This window comes from Notamacropus eugenii, chromosome 1 (assembly GCF_028372415.1).
Source record: "Notamacropus eugenii isolate mMacEug1 chromosome 1, mMacEug1.pri_v2, whole genome shotgun sequence".
Taxonomy (NCBI): domain Eukaryota; kingdom Metazoa; phylum Chordata; class Mammalia; order Diprotodontia; family Macropodidae; genus Notamacropus; species Notamacropus eugenii.
Genome location: NC_092872.1, coordinates 526,198,173 through 526,217,331, shown reverse-complemented (window position 1 = coordinate 526,217,331; position 19,159 = coordinate 526,198,173). Strand labels below are relative to the sequence as shown.

The 19,159-nt window shown below is 38.3% G+C and overlaps 1 protein-coding gene across 25 annotated transcripts in view; it reads left to right on the top strand.

Annotated features, from left to right (window-relative positions):
• DTNB (dystrobrevin beta) overlaps positions 1 to 19,159 on the top strand; it is a 339,638-nt gene that overhangs the window by 300,508 nt on the left and 19,971 nt on the right. For 17 of the 25 annotated variants that reach the window (XM_072633900.1, XM_072633909.1, XM_072633898.1 and 14 more), the window contains 2 exons: positions 16,826 to 16,985; positions 17,917 to 18,006. In XM_072633900.1, the coding sequence (XP_072490001.1) occupies positions 16,826 to 16,985; positions 17,917 to 18,006 (250 nt within the window). Of the gene's footprint in view, positions 1 to 16,825; positions 16,986 to 17,256; positions 17,428 to 17,916; positions 18,007 to 18,826; positions 18,859 to 19,159 lie in introns of those variants that run through there. The other 8 variants (XM_072633915.1, XM_072633913.1, XM_072633914.1 and 5 more) reach the window with 3 other exon arrangements.

Here is a 19,159-nt window from a genome sequence, read left to right as displayed (position 1 = left end):
CTAGGGATGTAGTGAATGACCTTGGTCTTTCTAAAAGAAGGTCTTTCCGAGGCCTCAATTTGTCTGCAGCAACACCCATTCATTGGCTAGGGGCAACATAAGAATTGAGACAGAAGATGGCCTGCTTTGCCTTGCAAAAAATGTCAGTTTGAGAAGGGAAGACCCTCAAAGTTTCTGGCCAGAACAGAAAACAGTTGCTATTTGTATTCACTCTTAAGATATCAAAATCTAAACAATGAGCCAAAGAGATTTGGGCTGTGGACTATTATTGGCCATTCTAACATCTCCCATATACACCCACTTCTCTCCTCTGACATTGCCACCACCCTGGTGCTGGTCCTCATCTTCTCATATCCAGATTATTACAATAACCTGCTGGCTGGTCTCCTTTTCTCATGTGTCTCTCCATTTTAGTGTGCCTTCTACTCACCTGTCAGATTGATTTTCCTTAACCATAGCTCTGACCATGTCACCCCCAATTCAGTAAACCCCCGTGGCTTCTGCTATCTCTGGGACCAAATTTAAAATCATGTTTGACTTTTTAAGCTCTTCATAACCTTACCCCTTCTACGTTTCCAATCTTCTTACATTGTTTCCCTTCACATACTCTTTGATTCAGTAACACTGGTCTTGCTTTATCTTGTACATTCCATATCCCAACTCCAAGCATAGTCACTGGCTATCCCCCATGCCTGGAATTCTGTCCCTCCTCATCTCTGCCTCCTGGTTTCCCTGGTTTTCTTCAAGTCTCAGCTAAAGTCCCATCTTCTGCAAGAAGCCTTTCTCAGGCTTCCTTATTCTTAGTTTTTCCTTCTGAGGTTATCTCCAGTATATCCTGTATATGTGCATATGTACATGCACATAATATGGGTGTGTGTGTGTGCGTATACATATATATATTATTGTTTGTACACAGTTACATGCATGGTGTCACCTCCATTAGACTGAACTCCCAGAGGAGGGACTGTTTTTTGCCTTTCTTTGTATCCCTAGAACTTAGCACAGAACCTAGAACATAGGAGGTGCTTAATAAATGCTTATTGGCTAACTGATTGACTTTCCCTGGTAAAGGTCAACATTGCCTCCTTTGGGGGGATGCAGTCCGCACCATTCTTTCAAGTGGGGAGGAGCCAAGCTGGTCTTTAAAAGACTGCTCTGCACTCAAGCTTTTATGCAGGGCCTCTTCTAGGGAAAGAAAGGCTTCCAGCCACATTCTTTACCAATTTGACTGTTTCTAATTTATTCCAATGTGTGAAATGCATGGGGCTGCCAGAGAGGGTTGTGGCTAACTTGGCTCTTTCACTGCCATCTGGGTGTCCCCTCACCCTCTCCATTGCCATTTCTATACATAATCTACATACATGCCTTCCCTCCTGAGCCTTTTGGCTCCCCCTCATATTTCCTGGAGCCTTAAATCTTTTCGTGTCAAACAATTATAGGCAAACCTTGCAGTGTAACAGATAATATAGCATCTAATCATCCTGTCACCCCGCTCTACTCCAATGTTTGATTAGACAGCTATATTTTCCTAACAGAGTTGCTGCTAGCCCCAGCTCAAAATACTATGTGGGCTTTTTGTTTTATTTTGCATTTCCTTGAAAGAAAAAAAAACTAATAAAATCCATTCCATTTCTGAATCTCACCTCTCTGTTTGTTGTGTCCTAATCCAAATTTCAGACTATACCTTTCTCCCAGCCATTTTCCTCCTCTCTAAACAGTGACTCTAAAAATCAGCAGCAAAGAGGCCAGAGTTTGTTTAATTTAAACACACTGCAGCAGAATGAAGGTAATTGTCCACACAAACCATCTGCTACCTGGCGGGTATCCATGAGTCAGGGAGACAGAAATGTAGGCTGAAGTGTCTCTTTCATTCTGTTACCATGATAACAGCCTTGCTCAGAGTTTTAGTGGGTTTGGTTTTTTTTTTTTTATTTTTTATTAATGCTCCATAGAGGGTATTAGCTCTCAAAGTTAGGCTTTTTCCATGGATTTCTGCAGGATTGATCTGAAGCCTCACTAATCTGTTCTGAGGAGACATAAAATATGCACACATTCAATAACGAGACAGAATGGAAGTTTAACCACAGCCAAGATCTGGGATGCTGCATCTCTTCCTAACAAAGCCTGTACCCTATTCTCAGGACAGCTAGTCTCCTGCCTAACCAGGTCATCCTCCCATGGGTTGTAGATTTCCTCTAAATTACATAATTGACTTAGTCTACACACGTTTGGCATATGCAGTATATCCCAATACCTTGCACATATTAGGCACTTTAATGTTTTCCAAGTTGAATTGGTCTCCCTGCTTCCAATTTTCCCCTCTTCAAATCCCTTCTTCTACCCAGCTGCCAAAATAGTTTGCCTAAAGCCTAGGTTTTATTCTAGGACTTCTTTGATCAAGAATCTTCAATATCTCCCTATTACTTCTTAGAAAAATGCAAAATCCTCTATTTAGTATTTAATGCTCTACACAGTCTGACCACACTTAACTGTGTCAAAATTATTTCACATACTCACCTTCATACATTTTATATTCTGGCCAAATCAGCCCACTTGCTGTCTGCTTTATAAATCATTTCCTCTCCCACCTCAGAGCATGTGACCAACAGCATCCATGGAAGGCATTCTCTCTTCTCATCTACATCTTAGACACCTTTCCTTCCAGGTAAACCTTTCCTACACAAAGTTGTTTTTTTTTTTTTTCTGTTTCCACACACACACTCGTTAACTCTCTTGGTGTCCTAAAATTATTTTGTACTAAGTTTGTGTATTCTTTACATTGAGTTATCTGTGTGCATGTAGAATAAGCTCCTTTTGGACAAGGACTCTTTCGTTCTTGTCTTCGTATCTCCATTGTTTGATATAGTACTTTGTACATACTCAAATGGATCTATGATCTCAGTGACATGGATATTACAGATAGCAACCTACTCACATCTGTCCAACCTATGCCACTTATGCTCATATTCTCCTGTAAGCTTCTCAGGAAGTTTTAATGTCCCCATTTAATGTCCTGGTGCCTTCCTTTGTCGTGACATCATGAGAATGCTAATGGCACACATAGACTGCTCCCTACTCTTTCCATTTAGCATTCAAGTAATTTTACCAAATTTTGATGTGTGCTTATAGACACCTTGTTAGCAGAGATTTTAAAGCTACATTTTGTTCAACCAAATAATTTCATAGTCAATAGACAATGGACATAGTAGGATCTTGCATTCTGTAACATCTTTATTTAGTTGTGTAATAGTAAAAAAAATGTGATCTCTTGTGATATAACATTTGCAAAAGATGACCCATTTCTTATGAATACTCTTGTCAAGAAAGTCTGTGATGTATTTGTAGACTATTTTCACAAAAATTTTATACTGGTGGAAATGTAGGCATATAGGTCAGTGTTTTGCATGTAGTGACATACTGAATAAGTATCCATTTATTTATTTCAGTTGAAGTCATATTGCCTTATAAGGCAAGTTCTCCTGCATTCCCAGTTCACATTCTGGATTTGCATTCTGGATATTGGGGAATATTCATAGTTTTTGCATTTTAAGCAAAAATCTGAGCTTTTTAAGCTCAGTTACCTCCAGTGGCTCCTTTGACTGAGATATATCCTTCCAAAGTCTGCTTTTTAGTGTGTTTGCCTTCCTACAGCCCCTCCAACATTGACAAATCTCATCTTTTGTTATTTTTGCCAATTTGGTATGACCTATTTTTTTTTTATTAATCTTTCCTCTACATGATAAATGTGGCAAACTACAAGTTCAGGTCTATCTAAGAGTACCTTTATCACTTTTCCTATCTGGACTCAGATCAAATGGTCTCTAAGAACCTTTCTTATTGTAAGATAATTTCAGTGGAAGGAGTATATAAGAGTTGCTACTATTCTTGGATTTGATTCTAGCTAATGAGACAGGGTGTGACCGAAAGAGAAATGACAAAAACCTTAACCCACTCTCTTAGTATACATGATAGATGGAAAGGGGAAAGCTGGGTACTACAGGTTTTGGCAAATCCAGTGTCAAAGAATTGAAAGAAAAAATAAGATCTCATGGTATAAAATCACAAAAAAAAATTGACCCACAATGGATGGGATACTTTCAAGAACAAAATTCTGATGTTACAATCAAATATTTCTTACAAGTTAGAAAAGGAATTGTTTATAAGAGAATAATTGTAGTTATGTAGGGAATTCATCAGTTAATTCACATTTTAAAAAGATTTATACAATCTGTATTTGATAACCCACAAAAGAACTTTCTATTTGACAAGAACTGCTGGAAAAAGTAGAAAAAAATCTGGTGAATTTTTGGTTTAGATGAACATCTTTCACCATGTTCCACAATAAATTTAAAATGGGTTATATGACGTGAATATTAAATATCACATAAGAAAAAATTAGAAGAAAAGTAGACAACAAGGGATAGAAGCAGTTACAAAAGACAAAATAGAACACTTTGATTACGTGGAATTGAAAAGTTCTTGCATAAGCAGAGTTAATGCAACTAGAATGAGGGGATGTAAAAAGTCAACTGGGAAAAATATCTGTATCAAATATTTCTGATAAGAATTTTATAACCAAGCTATTTCAACAACTAACAGAAAAATATACAACCAAAAGCTATTCCCCAATAAATAAGTGGTCAAAGGATATGAATAGTAGTTCACAAAAGAATTATAAAGAATTGTAAAAATTACAATTGTAAATTGTAAAAGAATTAACAACCATATGAAAGAATGCTCCAAATCATAATAACAAGAGAAATGGAAATAAAAGAAACAAGGTTTTATCTCATACCTGGCAAAAATGAGAAAAGATGGCAATACTCCTCTGTGGAGGTCTTATGGAAAGGCAGACACACCAATGCACTGTTGCTGAAGCCATGACTTGTTCTAACCATTCCAGAAAGTGGTTTTGAATTATATAAAAAAAAATGACTCAAATGTCCACACCCTTGAACCCAAAGGTTTCACTGCTAGTCATATATAGTCCAAGGAGACCACTGACAAAAGTAAAGGCCCCTATATATACCAAAATATTTATAGCAGTACTTTTTTTGATATCAAAGAACTGCAAACAAAGTGGTCTATCTATTGAGAAATGTCCAGCAAACTGTGGCACATGAATGTAATGGAATATCATTGAACTATAAGAAAAAATAAACATCATGAATAAAGGGAAGCATGAAAAGACTTGTGTAATCTAATGCAGAGCGAAATAAACATAACTTGGAAAGCAAAATATATGATGACAACAACAATATAAATAGATACAACAGCATAAGCAAAAAAGAAATCCGCGAACTTTTATTGGCCAAGTTTGAACCTCAAAGACCAGATAAAAGAAATAACTCCCACACATACAACTATTTTCAGAGTTGGAGAACCATGAGTGTGGAATACTTACACGATGTCAGACATCTTTGATTTATTAGTTTTGTGAAACTTTTTTCTTTCTTCCACTTTTTATAAATTCCTTATTATCTCTTTCAGTGGGGAGGATTGGAGGAGGTATACAGAGGAAAATCTAAGCGATGTGGAAGCAGAATACATCAATAAAAACATATTGTAAAAGACAGAGAAAGAATCAATCACAATCACTTATTAAGATGAAAGCAAAGCAAAGTGACTGAATAGCATGATCTTTCAAGAGTACTCCAGGAAAGCCTAGAATGAGCTGAAGCTCAAGATGAATGCCAAGTACCATTTAGATTATGTGGAGGCAAGAGGAAGAGCAGAAAAGGAATAGTTGGATCAAACATCGTTGTTGTATGACAGAGAGATAGCAGAATTAATGAATTCTTGCTTTGTTTCTATGTTTTCTCTAGTAAGAAAAGCAATTTTCGGACTGGAAAGGATAGAACAGTATGTTGAAACTCAAGATAAGTGAGGATTCAATATAGAGAGCACCTAGTTCCTTTCAACAAAATCGAGTTACCAGATTCTGACAAATGACATTTCAGGATACTGGAAGGACTTGAATAAGTAAACACTGAGTCTGCTGAATGTGATATTTGAAAAATAATAGGAAATAGGAAAGATGCTGCAAGACCAGAGTTGAGTAGATGTCTCAGTTTTCAAAACATAAAGAATATGAATTCTCCAGAGTAGTCTAGTGATCTTGACTTGAATTCCTTGCAAGATTCTAGAATATATATATTAAAGGAGTGATTGGTTTCCCAGCATTTAGAAAAGGGAAGCTGGTATTGTTATGAGTCAATTATAATTAAAATCAAAATATTGCTGAGTTTATTGAGAAAGATTTATCATGTTAGACAAGTTTACTTCCTTTTTTGACAAAGTTATTACACTAATACGTAGATCAGATCAGAGAAATGTCATTCATAGAACACACCTGTTTTAGCAAAAGGCTTGTTAAAATTGATTATTTAATCCATACCTGCAGCTGAAGCTATCCTATCTATATTAAGGCCTGCCAGACATGTAAGACAATGAGGAGATCCAGATTCTAGTCTCAGACATGACACTGTTCTTCTGTATCTCCAAGCCTCATTTTCTTCATCTGTTAAGTATGTGTATTGAATTGGGTTATTCCTGCAATCCCTTTCAACTTCCCAAGTCCCTCATCTATGTCAGTTTCAAATGCAGTGAAAGTACATTATAATTTATGTGTTGGGAAACATATTATAGGTCACCATGGTATATTAGACCTTTAGTTATAGAGTTATGTTTTGAGGAATATGATTGGGGCCATGGTATGTCCAAATTTATGTAATAACTTATTATTATAAAAACATCACACTATACTTGTATTGAGGAAGGTTTGAAAGGCACTGTGGGATGGCATAAAGCTCTTTCTTGTCCCTCCCCCCTCCAAGCCCCTCTTTGTCCCTCTCTTAGCCAGCTGGAGTCTGGAGGTGCCAAACTATTTTAAACATTCATCAGTCATTTTATTCTGTAGTTTCTCCTGATCCTTTGTTCATTGCCAGGGAGCAGTGCCAAAGAGGAGTTTCTAGGGAACTCTCCTACCAGTTCACTCCTCTCCTTATAACAAACCCTTTGAAGGCTTGTGCCTGATCCTTAGGTCCTTGTAGCCCTGACGTTATGATGAGGTGCAAACAGATGCTGGAGAGAATAGTTGATTCTCAACAAGCACATTTGTTATATGCATTTGTTCATCAATAATACTTTCTCTGATGTGTTTCCTGTATTGCCCACTGCTGTTGTGAACTATAGATAGACGGGCAGTACCCAGGACCATGACCTGTCATACTCTCTTGACTAGAGATATATAGGTAGACAGATCTAGATATCTTTATCTACACAAATATTTATATATATGTGAATATGTATATAGTGTGTATATATACATGTGTGTGTGTATATACACATATCACAGATAATATTTGAAGTGGTACTTCATGCCACTGCAACTTAACCTCAAAACCAGAGATGTGTTTTAAGAAAAAAAGCTTCATCTCTGGTCTGACCAAACAGAACTCAAATCCATTCATCCCAAACTGTTAAGACAAAGGGCAGTGTGGGAAAGTAAGGGGACTAAGGATTCAAACAGACATATGAGATATTCTCTCAAGTATCACACTTTGCATAAACAAATTTGTAATGCAAAGGTATTGTGTTTGTATGAGAAAATGATATTATAAAAACTATATTGTTTGGAATCATAGTTTTAGAATTATAGAGTTGGAAGGGACCTTGGAGATGACATAGTTATTTAACTCCATTTAATATATAATCTACCTCGTGTCTTGCACATTCTGGAAATTTGAGTAATTGATTAATTGGTTAAGAGCACCTGGTTATGATGTCAGTGGGTCTTTTGGGGAATGTCTCAACAGATCTTTTTTTTCACTGTAGGTTAACTGAATCACCCCACCAGAATTCTGCTGAGGAAGGTTTAAGTCATGATCTCACCTGTGGGAAGTATAGTTCAGAACAAACAGAGTTCTATGATCCTCTGGCCCGTGGATACTGTCTAGGAGTACTTCAGTTGGCAACTAAAGTATATATAATAATATTTACTAAAGCTTTGCAAGAAAAAAATAATTACAACAACAGCTCAAAAATTGTTTTTATTAGGTGTTAAATGAAATAAGAAGATAATTTTGATACCTGATCCCTACCCTTAAGAGGCTTATAGTACGGAAGCTATGTGTATAAGTAACTATAATACAAAATGGAATATGGTAAATGGGCAAAATGTCCACATGAAATTTTATGTTCAATGTTATTATTATTATGTTCAGTGGAAGAGAGAACACTTCTAGCTAGGGTCATCAGGGAAGGCTTCATAGTTAAAGTGGTATTTGAACTAGGATGTTTAGGACTGATATAATTTTAGCAAATAGAAAAGGGAGAACATTCCCAGAGGAGAAGACAGAGGAGGGTGAGCAATGGTATAAACATAAGAAAGTATGTGATATTCAGGGTACAAGTGTGTAGTGTGGTTTAACAAGAGTATAAACTATGTGAAGGAAAGTAGTGAGATAAAGGAGCGATAAATGCCAGATTGAGGAGTTTAGATTTTGGTAATAAATAGGAGACCATTGTTCATTGTATGGTCAATTTTTTAATAGTAGAGTTACACAACAGATCATGCTTATGAATTAGGAAATTTAATCTGTCATGGTTGTATAGAGGATAAATTAGAAAGGCAAGAGATAGAAAGCAAGGAGACCAGTTAGGAGCTACTCCTGGAGTCATAAATTAATCAAACTATAAGGACCTCAGAGATGATTAAAGAAAAGCAGCATGGCACAATAAAAATAACACTGGATTCAGAACTGGAAGAGACCTGTGTTTGAATGCTACCTCTGACATTTACTAGTTATATGGTCAGGTTATTTTACACTCTCTGAGCCTTAATTTCTTCATCTATAAAATGGGAATGATAATAGACCAAATAAGATAATGTATATACATCATTTTGCAAACCTTAAAGCACAGTATAAATGTTAGCTGTTAGTAGCAGCAGCAGCAGTAGTAGTAGGGAACCACTGGAGTTTATTGAATAGACATGAATTTTAGGAAAAGCACCAATGTAGAGAATGACTTGAAATGGAGAGAGATTAGGCAGGGAAGTTAATAAGAAGGCTGTAGTCTTGGGAGGAATGATGATTGTTTCCTGAAAGATGTTGTGAAGATAGGAATAGTAAGATCTGAGAATTGAATATTTGAGGTGAGTAAAGATGAGAAGTGAAAAGTGACACTGAGGTTATAAACCTAGGTGATTGTGCTACACTTGATAGAAAAGTAGAAACTCAGAAGAGAGGGCTGTAGTTTGAGGGAGAAATAAAGAATTCTGCTTTTGATATCAATTAATTAAATTAACAAGCACTTATTAAACCAGGCCTCTTGCTAAGTATACAGAAAAAGGCAAAAATAGCCCCTTCCTTGAAGGAATTTGCATTCTAATGGGCAACATGTAAATAAATAGGTGAATACAAGATATATACAGAGGAAAAAGAAGGTAACCTCAGAGGGAAATATTTGTTCAAGTGGCAGAAAGAACCAGGCAAGCCTCCTGCAAAAAGTAACACTGAGTTGAATTTTGAAAGAAACCAAGGACATCAAAAGATAGAGATGAGAAGGGAAAACTCTTCAAGCATGGGGACAGTCAGTGTAAAGGTAAAGAGACATGAGATGGAGTATTGTATGTGAGGAACAGGCAGTAGACCAGTGTCACTGGACCTTCAGATGCATGGAGAGCAGTAAAGTATGAGAAGACAGGAAAGGCAGGAAGGAATCAGGTTGTTAAGAGTCTTAAATGCCCAACAGAAGATTTTGTATTTGATCTTAGTGGTAATAGGAAGTGACTGGAATTTACTGAGTTTAGGGGAAGGGAGGAGTATGATATTGTCAGACTTACATTTTAGGAAAACTTGAGGAAAATCACTTTGGCGGCTATATGGATAATGGATTGGTGTGGAGAAAGAAAATGGGCAGACTGTTGCAGTATTCCAAGTAAGAAGTAATGGACTGAACTAGGGCAGAAGCTGTGTGAATAAAGAGAAGGGGATGTATACAAGAGATGCTATAAAGATTGATAAAGTAAGATTTCGCTACAGTTTGGATAGGAGGAGTGAATGAGCATCAAGGAGGATTTCCAAGTTGTCAGCTTGGGTGACTGAGTGAGGATAGTGGTGCCCTCAGTAGTAATAGGGGAGTTCAGAAGAGGACAAGAGAATGCAGTACATATAATGAGTTCTGTTCTGGATATGTTGAGTTTTACAACATTGTAGAGACAAATAACTTTGGTTTGTTTTTAATTTTATTTCATTTTCACCTCCAAATTCACTCCCTCCTAATTCTCCTACCCCATTGAAAAGGCAAGAAAAACAAAATCCATCATTAACATATATAGTCAAGCAAAACAAATTCTTCCCACATTAGCTATGTCAGAAAAATATAGATCCCTCGATCTATCCTTGGAGTCCCTTATTTCTGTATCTGGAGTTGTGAGTAGCATGTTTTATGATGAGCTCTCTGGAACTGTGGTTTGTCATTTGGTTGTTTAAGACAAACAACTTTGGAAGACTTACGAACACCAAGTGACAGACTACAATTGCAAAGGATAGATGAGGTTGATAGGACATATTTTTTGGACATGATTAGTGAACAAATTTGTTTTGTAGGGCAATATTTGTTTTAAAAAAGGATTTTGGCTTTGTTTTTGTTTTTAATACTGGGAGGAAGTAGGAGAGAGAAAAATAAATTTTTATTCATTGAAAAAATATTGAAGTGATAAATCTAGGAAAATGTACTGATTTTTTTTATTGTAAAGTATTTATAATAATGTGAAAGTGAGTCTTACAATTGTTCAATAGAAATCATGTATTTTAAAAACTAAAAATGTTGAATTAAAATTTAGCTTTTTTCTATTAAAAATTAATAAATAATAGATTTTAATTTTAAAAAAATAGATTGAATTTAAGTTGCTTATGGGACATCCAGTTCCATCCTTCCTTTCAGGGGGGACACTAGAGTTGAATGCATTTGAATCTGCAAGTCATCTGTATAGAAATTATAATTAAACCCAGGAATTGGAGATATGTGTGAACATGGCTTGTATGCTTCATGGTATGGTGGTCCAGGCCACCTCACAAATCAGAAGAGAGAGCCACAAAACAGAGTTAAATCCAGAGTGAGAAGATGGAGAATGAGAATTCTTCAGTTGATAGAATGGCTTGTTACTGGTTTAGTTCTAACCTGCACTCCAGAGGTCATTTCTCAGACACTCCACCTCTCAAGTTACAAGTTAATGTTTCCAAAGTCTTGATATATTTTCACTTTTTGGAGTATCTTTTCATCTCCATGACTCTAACATTCATTATGATAGCTTTGATGAGTACAGGACTTATAATAGCCCTTTTTTAAATGATATTTTCCTTTTTCCCCAGTTAAATGTAAAAACAATTTTTAACATTTGGGTTATTTTTTAAGTTTTGAATTTCAGATTCTATCCATGACTCACTCCCCTCCTCCCTCCACTTAGTGGTAAGCAGTCTGATATAGATTATACATGTGTAATCATGTAAAACATTTCCATATATTATAGCATTTTTAAAATATTAGCACTTACAAAGTCACTTGATTCTGAAAGGAATAGTCAGGTATGTGTGAAGTCTGCCCTGATAAAAGGGAAGAATTCTCCCAGTTTTTCTCAGCTTTGACTCTTCCACTACCAAGAATAAGGTTCATATCCTGAGCCATTGATAATGACCCCTTTTAGTCTTTATTTTCTTAGGAAAAGTTTGTGTTCTGTTGCAAGCTCACTGGATATGATCTAGTCCTTCTCAAACTAAAGATGGAGTAATTTGGTTCTGTGTGGTTTAAACTCAGAAAATCAGCTGTGTGCAGATGTAGACCCCTATCACTCTGGTTTCACCTCTACAGCTATTTTCATAAAATATTTATACTTCAGTTATTGAGACCTACTTTTAAAATTTTTTTGCTTTTTTTCCCCCAACTATCCCTTGAGTCTCTAGAGATTCTTAGCAGGGTTTTCAGGGATAACTCCTGTGCCAAATGAAATCAGTAAATACTCATTAAATGTTTGCTGTGTACATGTTGCTCTACTTCCTCTGAGAGAGGAAAAGGATTATAGAAGTGTAAAAAAAAAAAAAAAGGTGTCTACAGTTGGGGAGCCAGTATAGATATTGGAAAAGTAAAACAACATTTATTAATACCCTACTATGTACAATAATTTTGTGTTTGTCCTTTGTTCTCAAAGAGGATCATGACATTAGGAAGATGACATATTTGCAGTTGACTTGAATTTGAGGGAGGGAGGGCGGGCTGTACAAGATCACCAGCCTCACTTTGTTCTCTCCAGCCATCTGGGTCTAGTGTCCAGATATTCATCAGGGTGACTGGAGATGGCCCAGGATTGTAATGGTAATGTAAATGGGAAGATCTTTCCCATTCATTAATAGGCCCATGTTACCTGCTTAAATCACACAGAAGCCTAAGTCACATGTAGTAGAAGGAGCTTGCTGAACTGATGGAACAGGAAGGGTGGGGCAGATCTGAGAGGAAGCTGGTCAGGCTAGTCCAACCATGAGAACCATGCAAGCAAGCAGGCACAGCTAGGCTTATGAGTGTTTGTTTGGGGGGATGGAGTTAGGTGGAGAAGGGGGTTAGGAAGGCTTGAAAGTGGCTTTGTCCCCTGCAGTGTTAATGTGTATTGACTTCTTGGTTACAATGATGGATTTGGCTTTCTGGTGTTGAGATTTGGCTTTCTGGTGGCTGAATAAATATTTTTCTTCTGCCTTCTATATGGAGAGTATGTTATGCTTTGCAATTCAGAAATACATTAGCATATTCATAGTCACCACCAGTGGTGTGAATATTGCCATGGTGATAAAAGGATACAATGTGGGACCCTGGCCATTTTAGGCTAAGGACTTTTCAGATTCTCACTTTGAGTGAGATACACCCATTCAATGAATAGGTCTCTTTAAGTAGTTACTGAGGGATGGCCCCTTTAATAAAAAAAAATCAAACTGAGAAGGGAACCCCGTCAGGATTCCTGGGTGAAAGAGAAGCAGTTATTATTTAGTATTCAATTCAATAATGTACAACCCTAGAAGAGAACTCCCAATTAGTAAACATTTATTAAGCACCTACTGTGTGCCAGGTATTACGCCAAGTGCTGGGTGTACAAAGAAAGGCCACAGACAGTCTCAGCCCTTGAAGTAGCTCATGGAGTAAATGACCAGGGCAGGCAGGGAGGGAGGAGGAACAAGATACAAATATGTACCAAAAGCTATATGCAGAATAAATTAGTGGTAATCACAGAGGGCAGTCAGTAGAATTAAGGGGGGCAGGGAAAGGCTTGCTAATCAAGGTGGAGTTTTTATCTGGGACTTGAAGGAAGCCAGGAGGCAGAGGAGAGGAAGGAGGGAATGCATTCTATGTATGAGGGAAAGCCAGGAAAATTGCCTAGAGTCAGGAGATGGAGTGTCTTGTTCTAGGAACAGCAAGGAAAATAGTGTTACTAGATCACTGAGTAGAGGAGAGAAATGGAGTGTAAAGTATAAGAAGACTGGAAAGGTAGGTGAGGACCAGATTATAAAGAGCAATTGCCAAGTTAATTGTATAAATTAAGTGCTGTAAGAGAGAACCTGAAAGTGTTCTTTCTTCTCTTAGAGTTCCTTATTTATACATTTTTCCTGCATTTATTATATATTGATTTGTATCATATGTATTTGAATAAATGTTTTTCTACCCAGCTAGAATGTAAACTCTTTGAGGCAAAATATTATGTTTTATATGTATAAATACTGTTTGTATATTTCTACTGTCTGTAAGCAGCTAACACAGAGTGCTTAGTTTATTTGATAAATATTTTATTTACTTATTAATTCTGGAGATAACACAGTTGTGAGGCTGTTAAGGGAACAATAAAGGAGAGAAAGATAGCAAAGGCATGGGAAAAAATTAGACCTTATTAATATAAAAAAAACCAAAAAACAAAACCCTGCATGATGATCTCAGTAACTACTGACCTGTATGCCTACTCCTCCCTCCTCCCCCCCTAAACATTTATGCAGTTTTTAAGAGGGTCATTGAAATGTATCTAGGACATACTCCATCAGGATATAAGGCAGGGATTCTACTCCACCCAATCAATCAACATAGACCCACACACCTTGACTGAATAAACAAATCAAGCAATAGCATAAATTTAGTTGTGAATTAGTCCTTAATCAATATGAGAGGTTTTGGCCATTGGATGAAAAGCAGATGACCCCACACGGAAACGTAGGAAACATCTTACAATTGATTCAAATAGCTCAGATTACACCTTAGGCTACATATAAAAAACATCAAGCCAGTTTTGAGGCAGCCAGTCAGGCAAAGGACTAGTTTTTGTTGTCTAGCCTTAGAAAAGATCCAGTTTAAAGAATACTTGTTCAAGAGTTAGAGTCCCAAGAGAGAATAACTGTGAGAGTGGGAAGAGGAGGAGAGAGAATGTCTTACTCTTTCCTCCCTACCCTACCTTCATTAATCATGTCAACAGAGAGATTGAGCCAGTAGCACATAGTGCATCCAGCTGGGAGTAGAAAAATTGGACAAGTAGACTACAACACATCCAGCCAGGAATAATGGTTAACTGAGGAAAGGCAGCTTATGAGCATGATCCCTCATGGTGGAGAAAAGGGCTTATGACAGACCCTACAAAGGCACCGACCCTTGGAGCCCAGTAGAGAACTTCACCTCAGGGGGACTTCATGAGGACTCCATGAAGGGAGAAAAGAACTTCCAGTAACTGGCAGTTTTGAGTTTGTCCTCTACACACTGGCATCATCATTTCTGTAGTTTGTGCCCACTCCCATTGTGTTTTTTGTTGTTGATTGGGGGAGGGGGGCTGGGGTGGGACAAGCATTTGATGCAGTAAAACAAAATGCTATTTTCCAGGCTCTTTTACAATTAAGTTTCTCCCATCCCCATGTCAAAATCACTTAGGATTCCTTGGAAGATATAATAATAGAAATAACCTTATGTAACGTTCCACTGATAATACATATCAGGTGAGGCATAAAACAGAGAAATGTACATTCATCAAAAGCGTTCACAACAGTGATGGAGAGTCAGCACACAGTCCTTGCCAAAGGATTCTGGATTGTGAAATCCACAAATGCTTCAGGGTTAAGTGACTTGCCCAGGGTCACACAGCTGGTAAGTATCTGAGGTCATATTTGAACTCACGAAGTAGAGTCTTCCTGATTCCAAGCCTAGTGCACTCCACTGCACCTAATCCCTCAAAGGAGTTTGACCGTATATTCTACAAGTGGATCAAAAATGTCTATGGTCCATACTTCAACATGCATTTTGAAAACACCCTATAGAATTTGTCCTTCAGTATGTCTGTCTGGGGAAACACCCCAGATGGACAAATTGGGCCCAAAGTTGAACAGGAGGTGGGAACACTGCTTCCCTTAGCTCTTATTGGCTTTATCATTTTCTCTGCCTCTATACCCTCTAGACCACCAGCACTGTCATGTGACTTAATGAAGTAACCTAGAACCCTTGGGCCTTGCCACATACCCAAAGTTAAATCCTTAGGGCTTCGGGCACCTTATATATACTCTTCATCTAAATTTTCTTTTATGTATTATCTCACCCATTTAGTGTATGAGCGTGTTGAAAGCAGGGACTGTCTTGCTTGTTCTGTGTGTATCCTCAGAGCTTGTCACATGATAAGCCTTTAATAAATGCTTTTTCATTTGTTCATTCATCTATTCCATAAAGGGATTACCTATCTGGTAAAATAATGATTTCCCAGCTACTTCAAGAGATTTTATAGCTGGAATTTCTACAATAAAAAGATTTGATTAAATGACCCCTAAGGGTCCTCTACCCTCAACTCTTAAAATTTTGTGATTCTGTTTGCTGTAAAAAAATCATATGTTTAGCTTGGGTACTAGCCCAGAACCATTTGCAGGTTGAAGCTCTGTTGATGATTAATGTGATGTCAGGTTAGGGTCATAGATATAACCTCTCCAAGACAGGATCCTTCTGTGTTTGTCTTTCTGAGATGCTCAAATCCTAATATTTCCTCATGACTTAGTTTTTCCCAGTTGTATTTCCTTAGAAGGTCCTGGCCGATATTCTAAGCTCTGTGTTTCTTTCTTTGAACAGCAACAGACCTCAGATCCTGGGCCCTAGGGAGTGGTCATAGGGTTAAAGTGGGGTTGGGGATTATTTATTTCTGACCTTATTTCTATACATCTTCCCCATTGCACCAAACCTTCTCCCAAACTTCCTGTGGGCCCTCCCAAATCACGAGTCGATTTCTGCTTAGCAGCTCCAGCTCTCACTTATGTCCTACTTTCCTGTTTCATTGCACTCGTGTTCACCATGACAGACATGCTGAGCTCTGGGTTCTGTGAAGCGGGCCACAGCTGCGTCCCTCACACGTAGATTCTCAGCAGCATAGCCTGTTTTGTGATGACTTGTGCCATCCTTATTATACCTTTGATCCATATATTCCTTTCATCGTCTACCTAGAGTCCACCTCTAGCCTCAGATGGCCATCTCTAAGTCCTCATTCTATGTTGTTCCTGCCTTTCCCTCAGTTCATGTATTATCCTTGCTTCCTTTCTTTCTTCTCTTTTTCTTTTACTCTTGTCTGCTCTTCTCCAGTCTGTTGGGGCTAGACTGACTTGTTCTTAGACTTATCTATGTTGTGAATATCTGCCACAGTCCTTTACTGAGTTGCTGCCTCATTGGTTTACAGCAGTGACGCAAGATAGGTAAAAGGTAGAACCTTTTCCCTCTCCAGAGAATTAAGACAACAGAGTCTCAGGGATAATGTGTTTCATCTTTTTGTTTCTCGTAGGCCCAGGCTACAGGATCCCCGCACACATCTCCAACTCATGGAAGTGGCCGCCCAATGCCCATGCCTGTCCGTTCACCATCTGCTGGCTCTACCCCTACTCATGGGCCACAGGACTCACTGAGTGGAGTTGGGGGAGACATCCAGGAAGCCTTTGCACAAGGTAAGTTACGAACACAATGGAAAGAAGGGGGTTCTCTGATCCTTCTTTTTAGTCTGAGCTTTAAATATTGAAATCTTCATATAAACTGTAAATAAATTGACCCAAAGGATTGGTCCAGGTATTTTCTCTTCAGCTGGCTGTACCTGAAATTGAAAGTGCTAAATATAAGCAGTACAGGACAGTCTTGGTACACATATGTAGGAGAGGCCTCATAGACTTGGACTAAGTGCCAATGCAAAGCTTTGTATCCTGACATCTCCTTTCTCTTTAGGAGAGACATGTTTCTTATCATTTGAGCTCTGCTTCCTTCCTGTGGAAGGCATATGGGAGATGTCTGTCAAAGTGATGTCCTGCCTTGGGATGGCTTAAAACAGATCAAATAGCTGGGTCTGTGGGTAAGATTATTAACATACATCATCTATATTCCATATTCTGCATAGGCCTACTGAAGATGGCACAAGTATAGACTTGGCACAGACTAGTTCTCCTGGGGAACTGGATGTTATAGAAATGGCACATGCTGAACTGACTGGGCAGTGACCCTTCAAGAAGCTGGAAGGGGCACTGGTATAAATAAAGTCCAATCAAAAGTGCAAAAAAAAAAAAGTGCTATGCCATAGGCCTAGTCCTGGATCCCTTCTGATATAGTTAGCACCAGAGAACAGAGGTGGCAGGTGTCTGCTTTTTGTGTGAATGGGGCATATGGAATGAGGCTAGGATGTACGGGTATCTGGTAAACTGCATCCTGAGGTGCAGTATCAGGCTTCAAAGCACCCACCTTCTGTGGCTGGAAGCAGATGGCATTGATGTTGCCATCACCTCTCAGCACCTCTGGGGCTGTGTCTTGGGACCTTGCAGAAGTGGCTCATCAACCTGAATATCTCCTCTCCATGCCCACTCTGGCATCGCCATCTGCTCTGACTCCCCTCAGGTACGAGGAGAAACCTCCGCAATGATCTGCTTGTGGCTGCTGATTCCATCACCAACACCATGTCATCTCTGGTGAAGGAACTCCATTCAGGTGAAGCCCAGAGCTCCAGCCCCACATTTCCATGTCGCCCTCTTCCACATACCCATGTTTCTAACTTCATTACAGATCCTACATGAGTGAGCTCCTCTGTTAAGGACTTTCAGTTAAGTGAGGGCAGACTTGATCCCATCAGACATACCACTCTTGTTGGTTTCCTCAAACACACGGTCTCTTCTCTCTCAGTGTCCAGCACCCACAAGTCTTTATAGAGATACTTGTACATTTTGTACAGATTTAACCTTATGATGATAATTCATCCAGACAAAAATGAATATACCAATGAACATGCAAAACATATTCGCCTTTACCATTATAAGTTTGAGTTGGCAAATCTAGGCTCACCAGGAAGTTATTTCCTCCCAGGTTTTTGACCTGCTATCAAGATAAACTGGCCACAGGTGGACAGTGCTGCTTTGTCTAGAGCCTCATGGTCTGAACAGTTTGGTTTCCTGCATTAACTAAAAGATATAGAATATAATGCCTTTTCACTCAAAAAAACTTTTTCCAATAACAAATGATATCAAAACAGCTAAATAGAGGCATTAACTGGTATTGTCAAAACATCTATAAATAGGTATCGAATTTAGAATAATAATTTTTTTTTTATGTAAGCAACTTGATACGTTCAGATACCTTACTTACTGATCCATGACCCTTCTTCACTGCTGCTTAATTTAACCTTGCTCTTCCTCTAGGCTTGAATAGACCTAACTCACTATAAATTTTACGTGTAGTTGGACCTTGTTTTGAGGACAGCTCAACTTCATTAATCCAGGTTAATGACAAAAGCTCCTGATCATTTTTTCCCCAGGCTACTGCAGCTTCTAGTTACCCTAATTAAAGAGACAGTGTTGCCATTTCTAAGATCATAGATAAAGAGTTGGAAGGGACTTTAAACGTTATGTACTCCAACCATCTCCAGTTACAAATGAGGAGAGAAAGGCCCACAGAGGGGACATGATTTGTCCAAAGTAACACCGATAGTACGTGGCAGAGTCAGCACCCAAGGCTCCAGGTAAAAACATTTTATCCAGTGCTCTTCCAGCTCCACAATGCTGTTGGTTCTTCTGCATTTCTGTGTCTGACTCCCATCTGACTTCACTTGGGGATAGAAAATCCTAGCTGGCCTCTTCCTTCACAGTTT